This window comes from Chiloscyllium plagiosum, chromosome 11 (genome assembly GCF_004010195.1).
Source record: "Chiloscyllium plagiosum isolate BGI_BamShark_2017 chromosome 11, ASM401019v2, whole genome shotgun sequence".
Lineage (NCBI taxonomy): Eukaryota > Metazoa > Chordata > Chondrichthyes > Orectolobiformes > Hemiscylliidae > Chiloscyllium > Chiloscyllium plagiosum.
Genome location: NC_057720.1, coordinates 4,767,822 through 4,785,416, shown reverse-complemented (window position 1 = coordinate 4,785,416; position 17,595 = coordinate 4,767,822). Strand labels below are relative to the sequence as shown.

The 17,595-nt window shown below is 44.7% G+C and overlaps 1 protein-coding gene across 1 annotated transcript in view; it reads right to left on the bottom strand.

Annotated features, from left to right (window-relative positions):
* The window catches only part of LOC122554112 (guanine nucleotide-binding protein G(I)/G(S)/G(O) subunit gamma-5-like), a 27,316-nt gene extending 10,426 nt beyond the window's left edge, over positions 1–16,890 (bottom strand). Inside the window, exon 1 of the mRNA XM_043698612.1 lies at positions 16,694–16,890. Coding sequence (XP_043554547.1) covers positions 16,694–16,774 — 81 coding nt within the window. The 5' untranslated portion in view covers positions 16,775–16,890. The remainder of the gene's footprint in view (positions 1–16,693) is intronic.
* Between the last annotated feature and the right edge of the window lie 705 nt (positions 16,891–17,595).

The following is a 17,595-nucleotide window of genomic DNA, read 5'->3' as shown; positions in this document are numbered from 1 at the left end:
AGATCGTATGAGGAAAGACTGAGGCACTTGGGGCTGTTTTCATTAGAGAAAAGAAGGTTTAGGGGTGACTTGATTGAGGTGTACAAGATGATTAGGGGGTTAGATAGGGTTGACAGTGTGAACCTTTTCCCGCGTATGGAGTCGGGTATTACAAGAGGGCATAGCTATAAATTAAGGTGGGGGGGGTAGATATAGGACTGAAGTTATGGGTAGGTTCTTCACTCAGCGAGTCGTCAGTTCATGGAATGCCCTGCCAGTAGCAGTGGTGGACTCTCCCTCTTTATGGGCATTTAAGCGGGCATTGGATAGGTATATGGAGGATAGTGGGTTAGTATAGGTTAGGTGGGTTTGGATCGGCGCAACATCGAGGGCCAAAGGGCCTGTACTGCGCTGTATTCTTCTATGTTCTATGAGCAGATTGCGCATGCTAAATTTCCCTGTAGTGTCCAGGGATGTGCAGGTTAGGTGGATTAGACATGGTCAATGCTCCAGGTTAGAGTGGGATGCTTTTTGGTGTGTTGGTGCAGACCCAATGGGCTGAGTGGCCTCTTTCTGCACTGTAAGGATTCTATTCTATCTTCATTCTTAAGTAGTTCTGACTTACCACCCAAGACACTGAAGAGCGGCTCATAGGAATTAGTCATTAAAGATCCAGCATAAGAACAAAAGAATCATTTTATATCTGCAAACAGAGAGAGGTAAACGCCAGCAGTGCCTGTGCCAGAGTCGGCATTTTCTGAGTCACTGGGAGAGGCGGGAGTGTAGGGGAAGATTTGAAAGGATCAGAGAGGACAAAGACCTGCTCCCAATTATAGGGTGAGTACAGGCTATGATTCACGCCAAGTCACACCAAATACTCCTCCTAATTGTCGAATTTGGAAGGTGATGGGACCACCTCCTCAGGCCAGCTGCTTGCACCAACTCTAAAGAGCTGTGCAATGAGTCCCTTAGCACAGCATTTAAGGAACATTAAGAATACAGGAAAGGCCATTTAGGACTGACACAAGGAGAAATTTATTCAAGAAGTACTGTTATTTCCAACCCCCTAGCCCTTAGCAACCAAGGATTCAATCCACATGGACCTGGTACTGCATCATTTAAGTGAAGTTAACTCCTATCCAGCTGCTTTGTCTTTGTTCTATCTGATATCTCCACTCCCTCATCTTCAACCCCACTCGCGCTCTTTGGCACTCACACTGTTACCAGCTGAAGATTCCCTGATCTCTCTGTGAAATATGTTAGTAACCCATAAAAATATTATGGTACACTCCAACTTTTAAATTAGTTCTCCCTTTCTTTCTTGTAAAATGATTTTTTTAGTTTCCTGCCGCATTCAGATTCTGCCTATGTTTTTCTTCCTACTGTATCCTAAACGTTTGCTTGTCATAAAAACACCTTTTTCTCTGTCACTTTATCCAACATTTCCTTAGGCATGTAGAGCATCCTGGATTTGAATGGTCCATCTTTGCTTTTTACAGGAATATTCTGAAACAACTTCATGTGAAAGACCCTTCTGACTCAGCTCATACTACATTGGCCCATTCCACCTTCTCAATGCTGACCACATGACACTCATACCTCATGGAGCCTGCTCAGTTATTCACTATGACCATGGTTGATCTCGAGTTTCAACTCTGCTTTCCCACTCGCTCTTTGTCTCCTTTTGATTCCCCAGGTCACCAAAACAAAATAAAATCTATTGCAGCCTTAAATATATTCAGTGACAGACTATCTACAATCCTCTGGTGGAAAGAATTTCAAAAAATCCACTCCTCTTTGAGTGAAAATATTTCTCATATCTGTCCTAAATGATCGGCCCTTATTCTGGGATTCTGCCCCAGTGTTGTCAGTACCTTAACCAGCAGAAATAATCTCTCAGCATCGACCCTGTGAAACCCCTTCAGAATCTGACTTATTTTGACGAGATCACCTCTCAATCATCTAAACCCTAGAGAATATCTGTCCAGTTTACTGAACTTCTTATTATGGGAGACCTACTGCCCATTTCCCTATACCCAGAGTAATTTAGTGAATCTTTGCAGGACAGTCTCCAACGCAAGAATATCCTTCCAGACCAAAAAGCATTGATGCATTTCGGAGGAAGCATGTGTGTTGCATTAGGCCAGACTCCTCAAAACGTTTTTAAGCAGTTAGCGCAGACCGTAACTTTGCTATTTGCTTAGCTAGTTATGGATATTCTGGTGTAAATTAGCTGGGTCAACTGCCGAGTTTTAAACAAACAGAATTTATTTACAAAATTACGGGAGGAAACACAAAGAACAGAAAACAGAATATCGGATAACTAATCCTATCCAAACCCAACATAATGATGCTGCTTTGAAAATACTTTCAACCATCCAAATTCACGTACCTTTTAACACAAAAGGTAAAATCAAACAAAGGCTTACAGTTTGCAAGGACAGAGAGAAGTCCAACAGGTTTCGCACATCCCCTGCTGTAACTGAACTAAAGTTCTGAACTGAGAAAATCCCTAACCTCAAATGAAGGCTAGCTGCGTAGCTAGCTGGCCGCTCCCCTTTGATTTTGCTTTTATATAAGACATTTAAGTCTTAAGCTGGAGGTATTATCTGTTAGGGTAAACAGAAAGCCCTCATGAACCATTCCATCTTGGAGCGTGGCCAATTACCCCTTCTCTGAAAAAAAAACTCAAGGACACAGTAACCTCGTAACAGAAACAGTATTGTGACACATGATTAACACATGATAGTGAAATTATTATTATTAGAAACGACATGGAAAGATGGGACTAATGTCTGTGTAGAGCATGAGACAGGCACAGATATTTGGGTTAAATGGCTGTTTCGCTTGTGTAAGATACAATTGAATTCTAGCAGAAATTCCGCAAACTGAGTAGTACCCAATTACAAATCACCATTTTCACTGCCAATTTACATGCAATAAAGTCCTACAAACAAATGGACTAGATCATTTACTTTGTTTTTAATTAACCTGTTTAGGGATATTATTATGCACATCTGAAGCAAGTGGGACTTGAAGCTGTGTTTCCTGGCTCAGAATCAGGGACACTACCACTGCATCACAAAAGCCCCGATCATTTGTTTTGAGCGTTGTTTGAGGGAGAAGTATAAGCCATATCTGTTCGAAAGGTCAGATGATGCCTCCGTTTAAAACAAACCAGACAAGTACAGAACGATAGGGCTTCAGCACCAGTGATGTCATTCTTACATAGCTGTACTGGATCAGCTACAGGTTTTAGTAGGAAACGAATTCAATTAGAGGTAAAATTAGAGGTTGTCCAATTTGGTAAGACGACCAGATGTGCAATGTACTTCTTAAATGGATAGAGAGTAGAAAAAAATGTAAGTGTGCAAAGGGGCCTGAGTGTATTTTATTCACTCTTGGGTTGTGGGCATCAGTGGCTGAGCCAGCCTTTGTCAACCATTTACAAAAACTCTAGATAAAGTGGTGGTGAGCTGCCTTCTGGAACTGCTGCAGATCTTTTGTTGTAGGGACACCCACAGTGGCCTTAGGGAGAGAATTCCAGGATTTTGACCCAGCAACAATGAAGGGACGCAATATATTTCCAAGTGAAGATGGTGAATGGCTTGGAGGGAAATTTAGAGACGGTGATGTTCCCATGAACCTGCTGCCCTTGTCCTCCCAGATGGACGTGGTCGTGGGTTGGACTGTTTTGTACAAAGAGCCTTAGGGATTTCCTGCACTTCTTCTCATAAAAGGTAGGTTTCCTGGTCTATAATTCACTGAAGGCTAACACTTTGTTGGCCACTGTATTGAGTACAGGAGTTGGGAGGTCATGTTGCAGTTGTACAGGGCATTGGTTAGGCCACTGTTGGAATATTGCGTGCAATTCTGGTCTCCCTCCTATCAAAAATGTGTTGTGAAACTTGAAAGGGATCAGAAAAAAATTACAAAGATGTTGCCAGGATTGGAGGATTTGAGCTACAGGGAGAGGCTGAACAGGCTGGGGCTGTTTTCCCTGGAGCACCGGAGGCTAGAGATCACCTTATAGAGATTTATAAAATCATGAGGGGCATGGGTAGGATAAATAGACAAGATCTTTTTCCTGGGGTGGGGGAGTCCAGAACTAGAGGGCATAGGTTTAGGGAGAGAGAGGAAAGATATAAAAGGGACCTAAGGGGCGACCTTTTCACGCAGAGGGTGGTACGTGTATAGAATGAGTTGCCAGAGGAAGTGATGCAGGCTGGTACAATTGCAACATTTAAAAGGTATCTGGATGGGTATATGAATAGGAAGGGTTTAGAGGGATATGGGCCAAGTGCTGGAAAATGGGGCTAGATTAATTTAGGATATCTGGTCAGTATGACTGAGTTGGACTGAAGAGTCTGATTCTGTGCTGAACATCTCTATGACTTTATGTAGGTGTAGCAAGCTAATAGAACGTTTGCCTTTATCACAAAAGGATTTGAGTAGAGGAGGAATGAAAGCTTGCTTCAATTGTATCGGAACTTGGTTAGACCAGAGCTGGAGTACTCTGTACAGTTTTGATCTCCTTATTTCAGGAAGCACATTATTGCCACAGAGAGAGCACAGCAAAGGTTCACCAGATTTGCTCCCAGGCTGACAGGACTGACCCGTGAAGCATGATAAGACAAAGTGAGCCTGTACTCACCAGAGTTTCTCAGAGTGAGAGGTGATCTCATTGAAATCTTACAAAATACTTAAAGAGTTAGTCAGGGTAGAGGCAGACAATGTTTCCCTTGCTTGGTGGGGATGGGGGTTTAGATCCACAGGATACTGTTTAAAGGGGGTGTCATTTAGGGCCGAGATAGGGGAAAAGGTTTGACTTCAAGAATTGTGAATCTTAGGAATTTGTTACCCCAGAGGGAGTAGAAAAGTAAAGTTGATACACGTACAGTAAAGGTGGATAGACTTCCGAATCCAGTGGCATATTGGGTTCCAAAGAAAATCTGGGCAAATGATATTGAGGTGTTTGACCGAATAGTAGGGCAGACTCGATGGACCGAATGGCCTATTCCTGTTCCTTTATTTCCGATCATGGTGTGAGCTGCACATTTCAGCAAAATTAAATAAAAGTCATAGGCTAGTGGAAATAGCGATACATTGCCCTCCAAACCAATGGGCAGGGAAAGGGAGGAAAGTAACATAGTTCCAATAGACCAAAGAAAATAATGCAAATTAGATTGGGGATCAAAAGTATGACGATTATTTGAGGAAGGAAAAGGGAAATCGGGAACAGCTGAAGAAAGAGTTACAAAATTAAAAAAACAGTCCCTTTGCAGTCCAGAAGTTGAATGCTGCCTAATTTGAATGTTTTATTTCACACTCATCAGCAGTAGGAGGGAGACAGTGGGAACTGCAGATGCTGGAGATCAGAGTTGGGAGTGTGGTGCTGGAAAAGCACAGCAGGTCAGGCAGCATCCGAGAAGCAGGAAAAATTGACATTTCAGGCCAGAGCCCTTCATCAGGGTTTAGAGGGATACGTGCCAAATAGGACTAGATTAATTTAGGATTTCTAGTTGGCATGGATGAGTTGGACCAAATGGTCTGTTTCGTGCTGTACAACACTATGACTCTTAAGTACAAAAATCCAAGTTTAAAAAGTTTACAACGGTTTACAAAACAGGAAAAGAATGTGTTGATTTATGGGCAAGCTGTCTCTCACACTAACCAATCAGCACACCTTTCTCCTGTCGTACAAATGGTTATGATTTCAAGTTTTCTTGTCTGTGTCATAACGATTCCAAGATGGAAAGATCCAGTAACACATTTAAAAAAAGACATATGGGGCAAATTTGTTTTGTTACACATGTGTGGTTCAGATGTGGAATGAACTTCCTGAGGAAGTGGTGAATATGGGTATAATTACAACGTTTAAAAGACATTTGGATAAGTACCAGAATAGGAAAGATTTGAAGGGATATGGGCCTGGAGCAGACAGGTAGGACTAGTGTAGTTTGGGATTATGTTCGGCATGGACTGATTGGACCAACAGTCTGTTTCTATGCTGTATGACTCTAAGTCTTGGGGGGGGGGGCGTCAAAAAGTGTGGTGCTGGAAAAGCACAGCCGGTCAGGCAGCATCCGAGGAGCAGGAGGGTTGACGTTTCGAACATAAGCTCTTCATCAGTAAGAGCTTGAAACATCGACTCTCCTGCTCCTCGGATGCTGCCTGACCGGCTGTGCTTTTCCAGCACCACACTTTTTGACTCAGATCTCCAACGTCTGCAGTCCTCACTTTCTCCTTTGCCAAGTCCTACCCCAAGCATAATGAGAATTGAGATGGGAAATTAGAACATTGGAGGAGGCCAGATCGGGAATCCAGAGAGAACTTTAGAAACTTTATACTATCATCTATATCTCCTTAAATGAGACTTCATAGAAAAGCTATAGACGATATTAAGATCATGCTTAATCATAAAGCTGGAGGTGAGAGTGGAACAGAAGGCATCAGCTTAATCACATTACACAGGTCAAAGTTGCCAATTGAACATTATTTCAATTGATGTTCTTTGGAAGACAATTAGCAGTTTTACTGTCATCATAGCTTATGCTGCTTCCAAAATTTTTTAAGCAAATTATTTTATCTGTAAGGGATTCAAATAGCCAGTTTACATTAGAAGAAGATGGAAATAAACTAAATTCTAGCAGGATGGACAGTCTAGATAGAGGAAGGATGTTTTCCCTGCCAGAGGAATCTAGGTTCAGGGACACAGTCTCAGGTTATGGAGTAGACCATTTCAGACCAAGAAACCATTTCTTCATTCAAAGGTTAATGAACCTGTGGAAGTCTCTATCACACAAGTCACTGAATGTGTTGAAGATAGATAGATAAAACTTTCAGATTTTAAAGGCATGAACAGGTAAGGAGAGAAAGTGGGAATATTGCACTGAGACAGAGAATGAGTCATGATCAGACTGAATGGCTGGGCAGTGTGAAGGACCGAATGGCCTACAACTGCTCTCAATTAAATTACTAAGGCTCTCAGTTTCGAGTAACTTCTGAAAGCAGCTGTCAGTCACAAGGCAGCAGGTGGTGGCAGTGATGCAGCAAGGATTGAGAGCTGCCCTTGGTGATGAACTGAGAGAAGTGTGTTATATCACCTCAGTATTATCAGACCATTAAAACCCATACCAGTTCATGGCCTAGTTGGGTGCTGTCAGGTTTATTCCATATTGTAATAACTTGGTGGAGCTTGCTGCACCTGACAATTACTGCATTTAATTGTCATCAAAAAATCACCTGCAACACCTTCTCATCTTGACTGACAGCCTCTGATATCATCCAAATGTCATCCAAAGACACAAAATCCACATGGAAGTTGGTGAGGACTCAACACAGTCCCACCAACTCCTGCCACTCCTGCACTGCCTGCAAATCAGAAAGCTACCTGACCAATCCTGGGGCAGGCGACACTTTTACAATTTCAGCTTGCTGCGAGTGAAGTCATTCATTTCCAACAGCATCACCCACCCTGCCCTTTATACGCCAACTGCATTTCTGTCCAGGAACTGGCAGAGAGTAAACCGACCAGATGTCCTACCTCACCAAAACTGACTATCACCACCTCTATAAAAACCAGCTGATCTCGTCCCTTGTTCCGCCTTGCTCCTTCTGAAACCCGGAATTGTGCCTTTTCTACCTCCCAGTTTGACCATTCTAACACACTCTGCCATATTCTACCCTCTGTGAAATGGGCATCAGCCAAAATACTCCTGCCGCGACCTAACATGCCCAAGGTTAGAAGTCACATGGCACCAAGGGCAAGCACAGTGACCAAGTGGTTACACTGCTGCCTCACAGCACCAGGGACCAGGGTTCGATTCCAGCATCGGGTAACTGTCTGTGTGGAATTTGTACATTCTCCCCGTGTCTGCGTGGGTTTCCTCCCACAGTCCAAAGATGTGCAGGTCAGGGGAACTGGCCATGGGAAATTGCCCATAGTGTTCAGCGATGTGCAGGCTAGGTAGATTAGTCAGGAGAAATGTAGAGTAATAGGGTAGGGGAATAGGTCTGGGTGGGTTACTCTTCGGAGCGTCAGTGTGGACTTGTTGAGCCGAAGGGCCTGTTTCCACACTGTAGGGAATCTATGACCAGGTTACAGTCCAACAGGTTTATTTGAAATCACAAGCTTTCAGAGGGCTGCTCCTTCGACAGGTGAATTGATGAAGGGGTGGCGCTCTGAAAGCTTGTGATTTCAAATTCCGGGTTTCGGAAGGAGCAAGGCGGAACAAGGGACGAGATCAGCTGGTTTTTATAGAGGTGGTGACAGTCAGTTTACTCTCTGCCAGTTCCTGGACAGAAATGCAGATGGTGTACAAAGGGCAGGTCATCGGACTATAACCTGGTATCATGTGACATCTAACCTTGTCCACCCCCAGTCCAACACCAGCACCTCCACATCATGGCTAACATGGCCAAAGCCCTTTCTCCCCTGTGCTCACTGACCTACATCGTCCCTCAGTTGCACATTTCCTCCATTTGAGCATTCTCATGTTTGTTATCGAATCCCTACCTGGCCTCGCCCCTTCCTGTCATATTCAGTCTCATTACACCAAGACCTCTCTGCTCTTCTCCTCGATATTAATGAAGGGTCATGCCTTCAGCTGTTTGAGCCTAACATCTGCCATTTCCTCTTCAAATCGCTCCATCTCCTACTTTAAACTAATCGCTTTCCTCAAGTCCTTGTTCTCTCTCTTTCTGTCTCAGAATTTGTTCTGGGGGTGGGGGATTAGTTCATTAAAGACACAATGTAGACGATGGTGTTGTCTGAGTTCTCGGTTCCCTGCATGGACACCCACGCTCTGCTCTTTTAAACCAAAAGTTAAAACTCCCTCTACCATTTTAAACAGAAAGTAAAACTACCACTACACTGTCCCCGTCAAATGAAAAACTCCCAGGATAGGGACAGCGCAGAGTGCATACAGAGCCAAGCTCCCTCTACCCGTTTAAATTGAAATTAAAGCTACCTCCGAGATATAGATATAGGAACAGAATAAGGCCATTCAGCCCATCAAGTGTGTTCTGCCATTTGATCATGGCTGATATCTTTCTCAGTCCCATTCTCCTGCCTTCTCCCATCACCCTTGATCCCCTTACTAATCTGCAGGATAACGTAGGTGCTCTGATTAGTAAGTTTGCAGATGACACTGAAACTGGCAGATTTGCAGATAGTGAGGAGGATTGTCAAAGGATACAGTGGGATATAGATATATTACTGATTTTGCCAGAAAAATGGCAGAGGGAGTTTAATCTGGACTAATGCAAGATGATGCATTTGCAAGATCAAATTCAGATGTGGCTTACACAATAAATGGTCATGATTCGGAGATGCCAGTGTTGGACTGGGGTGTACAAAGTTAAAAATCACACAACACCAGGTTATAGTCCAACAGGTTTAATTGGAAGCACACTAGCTTTCGGAGCCACGCTCCTCCACAATCACCTGATGAAGGAGCGTCCCTCCGAAAGCTAGTGTGCTTCCAATTAAACCTGTTGGACTATAACCTGGTGTTGTGTGATTTTTAACACAATAAACGGTAGAACCCTTAGGAGCATTGACATACAGAGGGATCTAGACGTACAGGCCCATGGGTTACAGCTGTAGAAAACTTTAGTTAGGCCACATTTGGAATACTGATCCTGTTCTGGTCGCCATACTACCAGAAGGATGTAGATGTTTTGGAGAGGGCGCACAGAGGGTTTACCAGAATGTTGTTTTGACTGGAGAATTTTAGTAACGAGGAGGTTGGATAAACTCTGATTGTTTTCACTGGAAAGATGGAGGCTGAGATAGAGACCGACAAAATTATGAGAGGCATAGATAGGGTGGATAGTCAGAGGCTTTTTCCCAGGGTGGAAAGGCCAACTACAAAAGGGCACAGGTTCAAGGTGAGAGGAGGAATGTTTTGGGGAGAAATGCAGGAAAAATCTTGCACCTGGAGGGTGGTGGGTGCATGGAACAGACTGCCAGTGGAGGTGGTGATAGCGGGCACATTAGCAATGTTTAAGAGATATCTTTGACAGACACATGGATGGGAGAAAGCTTGTATGGTCAATAAGTAAAGATCTAAATAACAATCAGGCGCAGACTTGGTGGACTGAAGGGCATGTTCCTGTGTTGGATTGTATTGTATACTAATCAAGAACATAACTAGCTTTGTCTGAAAACATTCAATGACTTGGCCTCCACAGCCCACTGCGGCAATGACTTCTACAGACTCCCCATCCTCTGGCTGAAGAAATTCCTCCTCATCTCAGTTCCAAAGGGTCACCCCCTTCACTCAGAGGCTGTGCTCTCGGGTCCTAGTCTCTCCTACTAGTGGAAACATCATCCCCGTGTCCACTTTTTTCCAGGCCTCTCAGTGTTCTGTAAGTTGGAGCACGAATACATGACAGCAAACCCAAAACAATAAAGCACCAAACAGAAAACTAGTTTGTAAACTTTTGAACATAGAAAAATACAGCACAGAACAGGCCCTTCGGCCCATGATGTTGTGCTGAGGATTATTCCTAATCTAAAAATAACCTAACCTACACGCCCCTAAATTCACTGCTCTCCATGTGCATGTCCAGCAGTCACTTAAATGTCCCCAATGACTCTGCTTCCACTACCACAGCTGGCAACGCATTCCATGCATTCACAATTCTGCGTAAAGAACCTTCCTCTGACGTCTCCTTTATACTTTCCTCCTAATATCTTCAAACTATGACCCGTCATGCCAGTCAATCCTGCCCTGGGGAAAAGTCTCTGGCTATCGACTCTATCCATTCCTCTCATTGCCTTGTACACCTCAATCAGGTCACCTCTTTTCCTCCTTCCCTCCAGAGAGGAAAGTCTGAGTTTAGTCAAACTCCCTTTGTAAGACAAGCCCTCTAGTCCAGGCAGCATCCTGGTAAACCTTCTTTGCACCCTCTCCAAAGCCTCTATATTTTTCCTATAGTAGGGCAACCAGAACTGGACACAATAGTCCAAGTGTGGTCTCACCAGGGACTTGTAGAGTTGCAGCAAAATCTCACGGTTCTTAAACTCGATCCCCCTGTAATTGAAAGTCAAAACACCATCTGCTTTCTTAATAACCCTATCCACTTGGGTGGCAACTTTGAGGGATGTATGCACTTGAACACCAAGATCCCTCTGTTCCTCCACACTGCCAAGAATCCTGTCTTTAATCCTATATTCAGCATTCAAGTTCCACCTTCCAAAATGCATCACTTCGCATTTATCCAGGTTGAACTCCATCTGCCATTTCTCAGCCCAGCTCTGCATCCTGTCTGTGTTGCACTGCATCCTGCAATAGCCCTTGATACTATCAACGGCACCCCAACCTTTGTGTCATCAGCAAATTTACTAACCCATCCCTCAACCCATCCAAGTCATTTATAAAAACTACAAACAGCAGAGACCCAAGAACAAAGCCCTGCGGGACCTCACTCATCACTGTCCTCCAGGCAGAATACGTTCCATCTACAACTACTCTCTGTCTTCTGTCAGCCAACCAATTCCGAATCCAGATAGCCAAATCTCCCTGTATCCCATACCTCCTGACTTTATGAATGAGCCTACCACAGGGAACCTATTAAATGCCTTGCTGAAGTCCATATACAGGATTAGAGTGGTGCTGGAAAAACACAGCAGTTCAGACAGCATCCAAGGAGCAAGAAAATCGACGTTTCGGGCAAAAGCCCTTCATCAGAAATCAAGTCCATATACACCACATCCACTGCTTGATCTTCATCGACCTGTCTTGTCACCTCCTCAAAGAACTCAATAAGATTAGTGAGGCATGACCTGCCACTCACAAAGCCATGCTGACTGCCTTTAATCACACTATGCTTTTCCAAATAGTCATAAATCCTATCCCTCAAAATTCTTTCCAAAACCTTGCTGACCACAGATGTACGTTTGGTACAGCATTTACTGCCCACCCTCAGAGAGGACTGAGTTGTTGCTGTGGGTCTGGTATCACATGGAGGCCAGACAGAGTAGGTTTTGTCAGATGTCCTTCCATGAAGGACAATAGAGAATTCCATGGGTTTTAACAACAACTGACAACAATGACATGGTCACCCTGAGACAGCTTTTTATTCCAGAGTTTCATCTATTTCAAATTTCACTATCTTTCCTGATAGGATTTGAACCCACTTCTCCAGAATCTTTGCCTGGTATTTGGATTATTGGTGACATTACCACTACGTCACTGTCTCCTCATTTACCACTTCCTCCACCCCTCATATCAAGTCTACCAACTCTGTCTTTCTCAGAATTCCCATCTCCTCGCAGCCCATTGCGGGTGGGGAACCTTTGACCAACTTGGCCGCATTGCTGGTGGGGAACCTTTGACCAACTTGGCCCTTACAGTTTGGAGCTCATCCCCTTCTCCACCTTTATTAATCTTCTCAAAATACAGCTAAGCTGAACCACTGCACTTTGCAATGATGACAATGTCCTTTCACCCACATTGCCCCCAATTCTTCCACAGACACCTTGTGACGTTTTTAGATTAGATTAGATTACATTACAGTGTGGAAACAGGCCCTTCGGCCCAACAAGTCCACACCGACCCGCCGAAGCATAACCCACCCATACCCCTACATTTACCCCTTACCTAACACTACGGGCAATTTAGCCTGGCCAATTCACCTGACTTGCACATCTTTGTGACTGTGGGAGGAAACTGGAGCACCCGGAGGAAACCCACGCAGACACGGGGAGAATGTGCAAACTCCACACAGTCGCCTGAGGCGGGAATTGAACCCGGGTCTCTGGCGCTGTGAGGCAGCAGTGCTAACCACTGTGCCACCGTGCCACCCTCATGACAGTTCTTGTTTTCTCCTCCACTACCCAATCCAAAATCAAACTCACATTTTAAAAGATTCCTGAACAGTCTGGGAACTAAGGATTACAGGAAAAAGGCTGGAAATGAGGAATGTTGGATCAGCCACAATCCTGTCAAATATTGGAGCAGGCTCGAGGGGCCGGATTGCGTACTCCTGTTCCTATTCCTTATGGTCTCAGCTTTTTTGAGCTTTATTGTGGATTTAATCACACGAAGCATGGTTCTAAAAAGTACAGGCCCTGGATATGCCTTCTTCCATTTTCTTACCCCAACCCCCACACACCAGGCCTTGTTATCTCACAGTCTGCTATTACACACAACTCATTGTTAGTCACTAGCAGTCCCCATTAGCAACCATTCATTCTCCCAGGCTGATCTTTATTCACTCCTTTGTCTATCCAACTGTTCTTCTCTCTCCTTCGGCTCTATCTCCACTTATTGTTTACTCCATACCCCTTTACCCCATCATACAGCAAAGTGTGCAGAGGACTGTGAAACTTTCCAAAGGGACATAGACAGTTTAAGTGAGTGGGCAAAAGTCTGGTAAATGGAATACAATATTAATAAATGTGAAGTCACCTATTTTAGTAGGAATAACAGTAAAAAGGATTATTATTTGAATGGTAAAACGTTGCAGCATGCTGCTGTGCAGAGGGACCTGGGTGTCCTTGTGCATGAATCACAGAAGGTTGGTCTGCAGCTACAACAGGTAATGCAGCAAATGGAAGTTTGTCCTTCATTGCCAAAGGGATTGAGTTTAAAAGCAGAGAGATTGTGTTGCAGCTGTACAAGGTGCTGGTGAGGCCACACCTAGAGTACTGAGTGCAGTTTTGGTCTCCTTACTTGAGAAAGGATGTACTGGCACTGGAGGGGGTGCAGAGGAGGGTCACTGGGTTGATTCCGGAGTTGAGGGGGTTGGTTTGTGAGGAGAGACTGAGTAGATTGAGGTTATATTCATTGGGATTTAGTAGAATGAGGGGGGAATCTTATAGAAATTTAAGAAATTATGAAGGGAATTGAAAAGGTAGAAGCAGGGAGATTGTTTCCACTGGCAGGTGAAACTAGAACCAGGGGACATATTTAGGACCGAGTTGAGGAATTTCATCCAGAGGATTGTGAATCAGTGGAATTCTCAACCCAGGTGGAGAACTTGAGGCTTCCCCATGAATGTTGTTAAAGCTCAGTAGATAATCTTTTTGAAAAGTAAAGAAATTAAGGGTTAAGGTGAGAGGTGGGTGAGGCCACAAAAAGATAAGCCATGATCTTATTGAATGGCGGAGTGGGCTCAAAGGGTCAGGTGGCCTACTCCTGCTCCTTATGTTGTACGTTCTTTCCCCACTCTGTCTTCTGCATAAAAACATCCTTTTCCTAGCTACAATCAGTTCTGAGGAAGGGTCACTCGACTCAAAACATTAACTCTGATTTCTCTTCACAGGTGCTGCCAGACCTGCTGAGCTTTTCCAGCAATTTCTGTTTTTGTTTCTGAAGTCAGAAGTCACATGACACCAGTTTATAGCCCAACAAGTTAATTTGAAATCACAAGCTTTGGGAACGCTGCTCCTTCATCAGGTGAACCTGACTTCTGACTTGTTCCATCCCAGTCCAACACCAGCACCTCCACATTTTGTTTCTGAATATACTGAACAAGCCAAGAGCTAACATGACAAAAAGGATTACCTTCAAATAATATCAATTTACAAATTAAATTTACATTCCAAATGAATAATGAAAGCTTCTCAGACCAAGATGACACAATATGCACACTGATGGTTTCAGGACTTGGGGAGAGTGTGCTGTGTTGGCAATGGGATGCAAACCATATTAGATTAGATTCCCAACAGTGTGGAAACAGGCCCTTTGGCCCAACAAGTCCACACCGACCCTCCGAAGAGTAACCCACCCAGATCCATTCTCCCTCTGAATAATGCACCTACACTACGGGCAGTTTAGCATGGCCAATCCACCCTAACCTGCACATCTTTGGACGATGGGAGGAAACAGGAGCACCCGGAGGAAACCCATTCAGACACGGGGAGAATGTGCAAACTCCACACAGACAGTCACCAGAGGCTGGGATTGAACCTGGGACCCTGGTGCTGTGAGACAGCAGTGCCAACCACTGAGCCACCGTGCCGCCCATTGTAGAATAAGAGTTGCAATTTAGTGCACCCTGCAACACGGGAATTTCAGTTTACTCTCCCAACTTGTGAAACACATAACTTTAATTGAGGCAGAAACACAGATACAAAATGAGTTTGTGATATGTTGCTGATCCTGATATGCGAGAGCACAGTCACGTTATACTATTTAAACTATAGACAATGGGAACTGTTTACAAAACTTAGGAATTACACAGGCACCCAGAAACAATTAAAATAACAAAAAGTACCACTGTTTCACAAGAACTTCCACAGAACATATGTTTTACACAATCCAAGTCAGTAAGATTCCTGCAGGCTGTCTGTGAGGCAATATTCACGCTCAGGCCTTAACAGCAAGTGTGTCAATTTCAGAAACAAACAAAGTGAACAGAATAACAAATGAAAAATTGCTGAATCTGACAGAAACAAGGAGCTTTCGAGCAGCAGTCAGTTGAATTTAGTGATAGCTCCTAACAAGCAAATTTCGTTTCCTGCATTGAGGTTTAACTCAATATTTGATCTAATCTGCAATTTAAAATGCCATAACATTATTTATTTCCAGATGATTCAAAATTCGCTTCCTCATAGCCCTGACAAGGAAGTTTACAAAGCCTTGGGCACTGCTCAGCTCAAGGAAGCTCTTAAAGCCAATTTCTATCTCCCTTCAAAGAAAAGGAACAGGGTGGAGGGGAGGAGAAAAGATTATTTTGTTCCCTGGTGTCTGAATATTCTATTTATAAACTGAGACACAGCTTGGCGAGAGAAAATGCAAAGAGGCGCTTTTGTATAATCTTCAAACCTGGAACTGCCCAAATTCCTCTCAAACACAGTGTGAACCTCGCATGAAAAATGACAGAAGAAATGAGCACTGAACTCTTTGACAGTGGGGCCAAAAAGAGGTGATGCATGTTGGAATGAGAGACACCCCAGAAAGTCATTTACACAGACCAAGAAAGACACGTAAGAGCTGTTTCTAAAAATGTGACAAAGCAGCTCACCAAAAATAGAGAATAAACTTCAATTCCCAGTGGGAGTGGAACACCTCTGGATTTCAAATGAAGAGATGAGGATAGGCCTCATTGAAAAAAATCATTAAATTCTTACCTGGCTTTCGAGTAGAGATAACAAACTGAGGTTAAATGAATGTGAAAAACAAAGTTCTTCTCTAACACACAGACACACACACTCTCTCATACACACACACACACACACACTCCAGACTCTCTCTCTCTCACACACACACAGACAGACAGCCTCCTGACTCTCACACTCACTCACAGGGATTGGCTCACCCTGGGGATTATCCCTTTCAGATGGGAATCAGACATGAATGAAGCAGTCATTCCCAACAGGAATGGGGCAATGTCTGGGGGGGGGTTAGATAGGCGAAAGTGAGGACTGCAGATGCTGGAAATCAGAGTCTAGATTAGAGTGGTGCTGGAAAAGCACAGCAGGTCAGGCAGCATCCCAGGAGCAGGAAAATCGACGTTTCAGGCAGGAACCCTTCATCGGGGGAAGACAGACAGCTGTTGGACCCTGGGGTGAGGAGGGAGGGAAGGAGCAGGATTCGGGGATGAATTGTGAAACCACACTTGGTCTCCTCTATTCCCCACCCATTCAAAATCTCCCATTTCCTGCTTTCTCCCGGGGCCGGGGAATACTCCAGGAATGGCGTTTGGAGAGTCAGCCCCACGCCCTGCCCTGACCCTGGGCTCTCTCCCTCTCTCTCACCTTCAGCCTGTTAATGGCCAGCTCGGAGCGCAGTTGCTGGACCATCTTCCTGGTGGTGCCCAGGTTCGCTGTAGCTGACATTCCTGCCTCTCGCTGCCAACCAGCTCGGGCCGAAAGCGAGTGCGGTAGCTAGCACAGGGAGTGGAGAGCAGCTTCCACCGAGGCTCAGCCTTGTTCCGGTTTCTCTCTCTCTCTCTTCTGTCTGTGTGTGTGTCTATAACATCAATGTCACTGCTGCGCCCCGCACCGTCTACACCAGGAGCAGCAGCGAGAATATAGAGAGCAGACTGGGTACACAGAGAGAGAGTGGGTACACAGAGAGAGTGGGTACACAGAGAGAGAGTGGGTACACAGAGAGAGACTGGGTACACAGAGAGAGCGGGTACACAGAGAGAGACTGGGTACACAGAGAGAGTGGATACACAGAGAGAGACTGGGTACACAGAGAGAGTGGGTACACAGAGAGAGTGGGTACACAGAGAGAGAGAGAGTGGGTACACAGAGAGAGTGGGTACAGAGAGAGAGAGTGGGCACACAGAGAGTGGGTACACAGAGAGAGAGAGTGGGCACACAGAGAGGGCACACAGAAAGTGTACACAGAGAGGGCACACAGAGAGAGTGGGTACACAGAGAGAGTGGGCACACACAAGAGTGGGCACACAGATAGAGTGGGTACACAGAGAGAGCACACAGAGAGAGTGGGTACACAGAGAGGGTACACAGAGAGTGGGTACACAGAGAGAGTGGGTACACAGAGAGGGCACACAGAGAGAGTGGGTACACAGAGGGTACACAGAGCGCGAGTGGGTACACAGAGAGTGTGGGTACACAGAGAGAGGGCACACAGAGAGAGAGTGTGGGTACACAGAGAGGGCACACAGAGAGAGTGGGTACACAGAGAG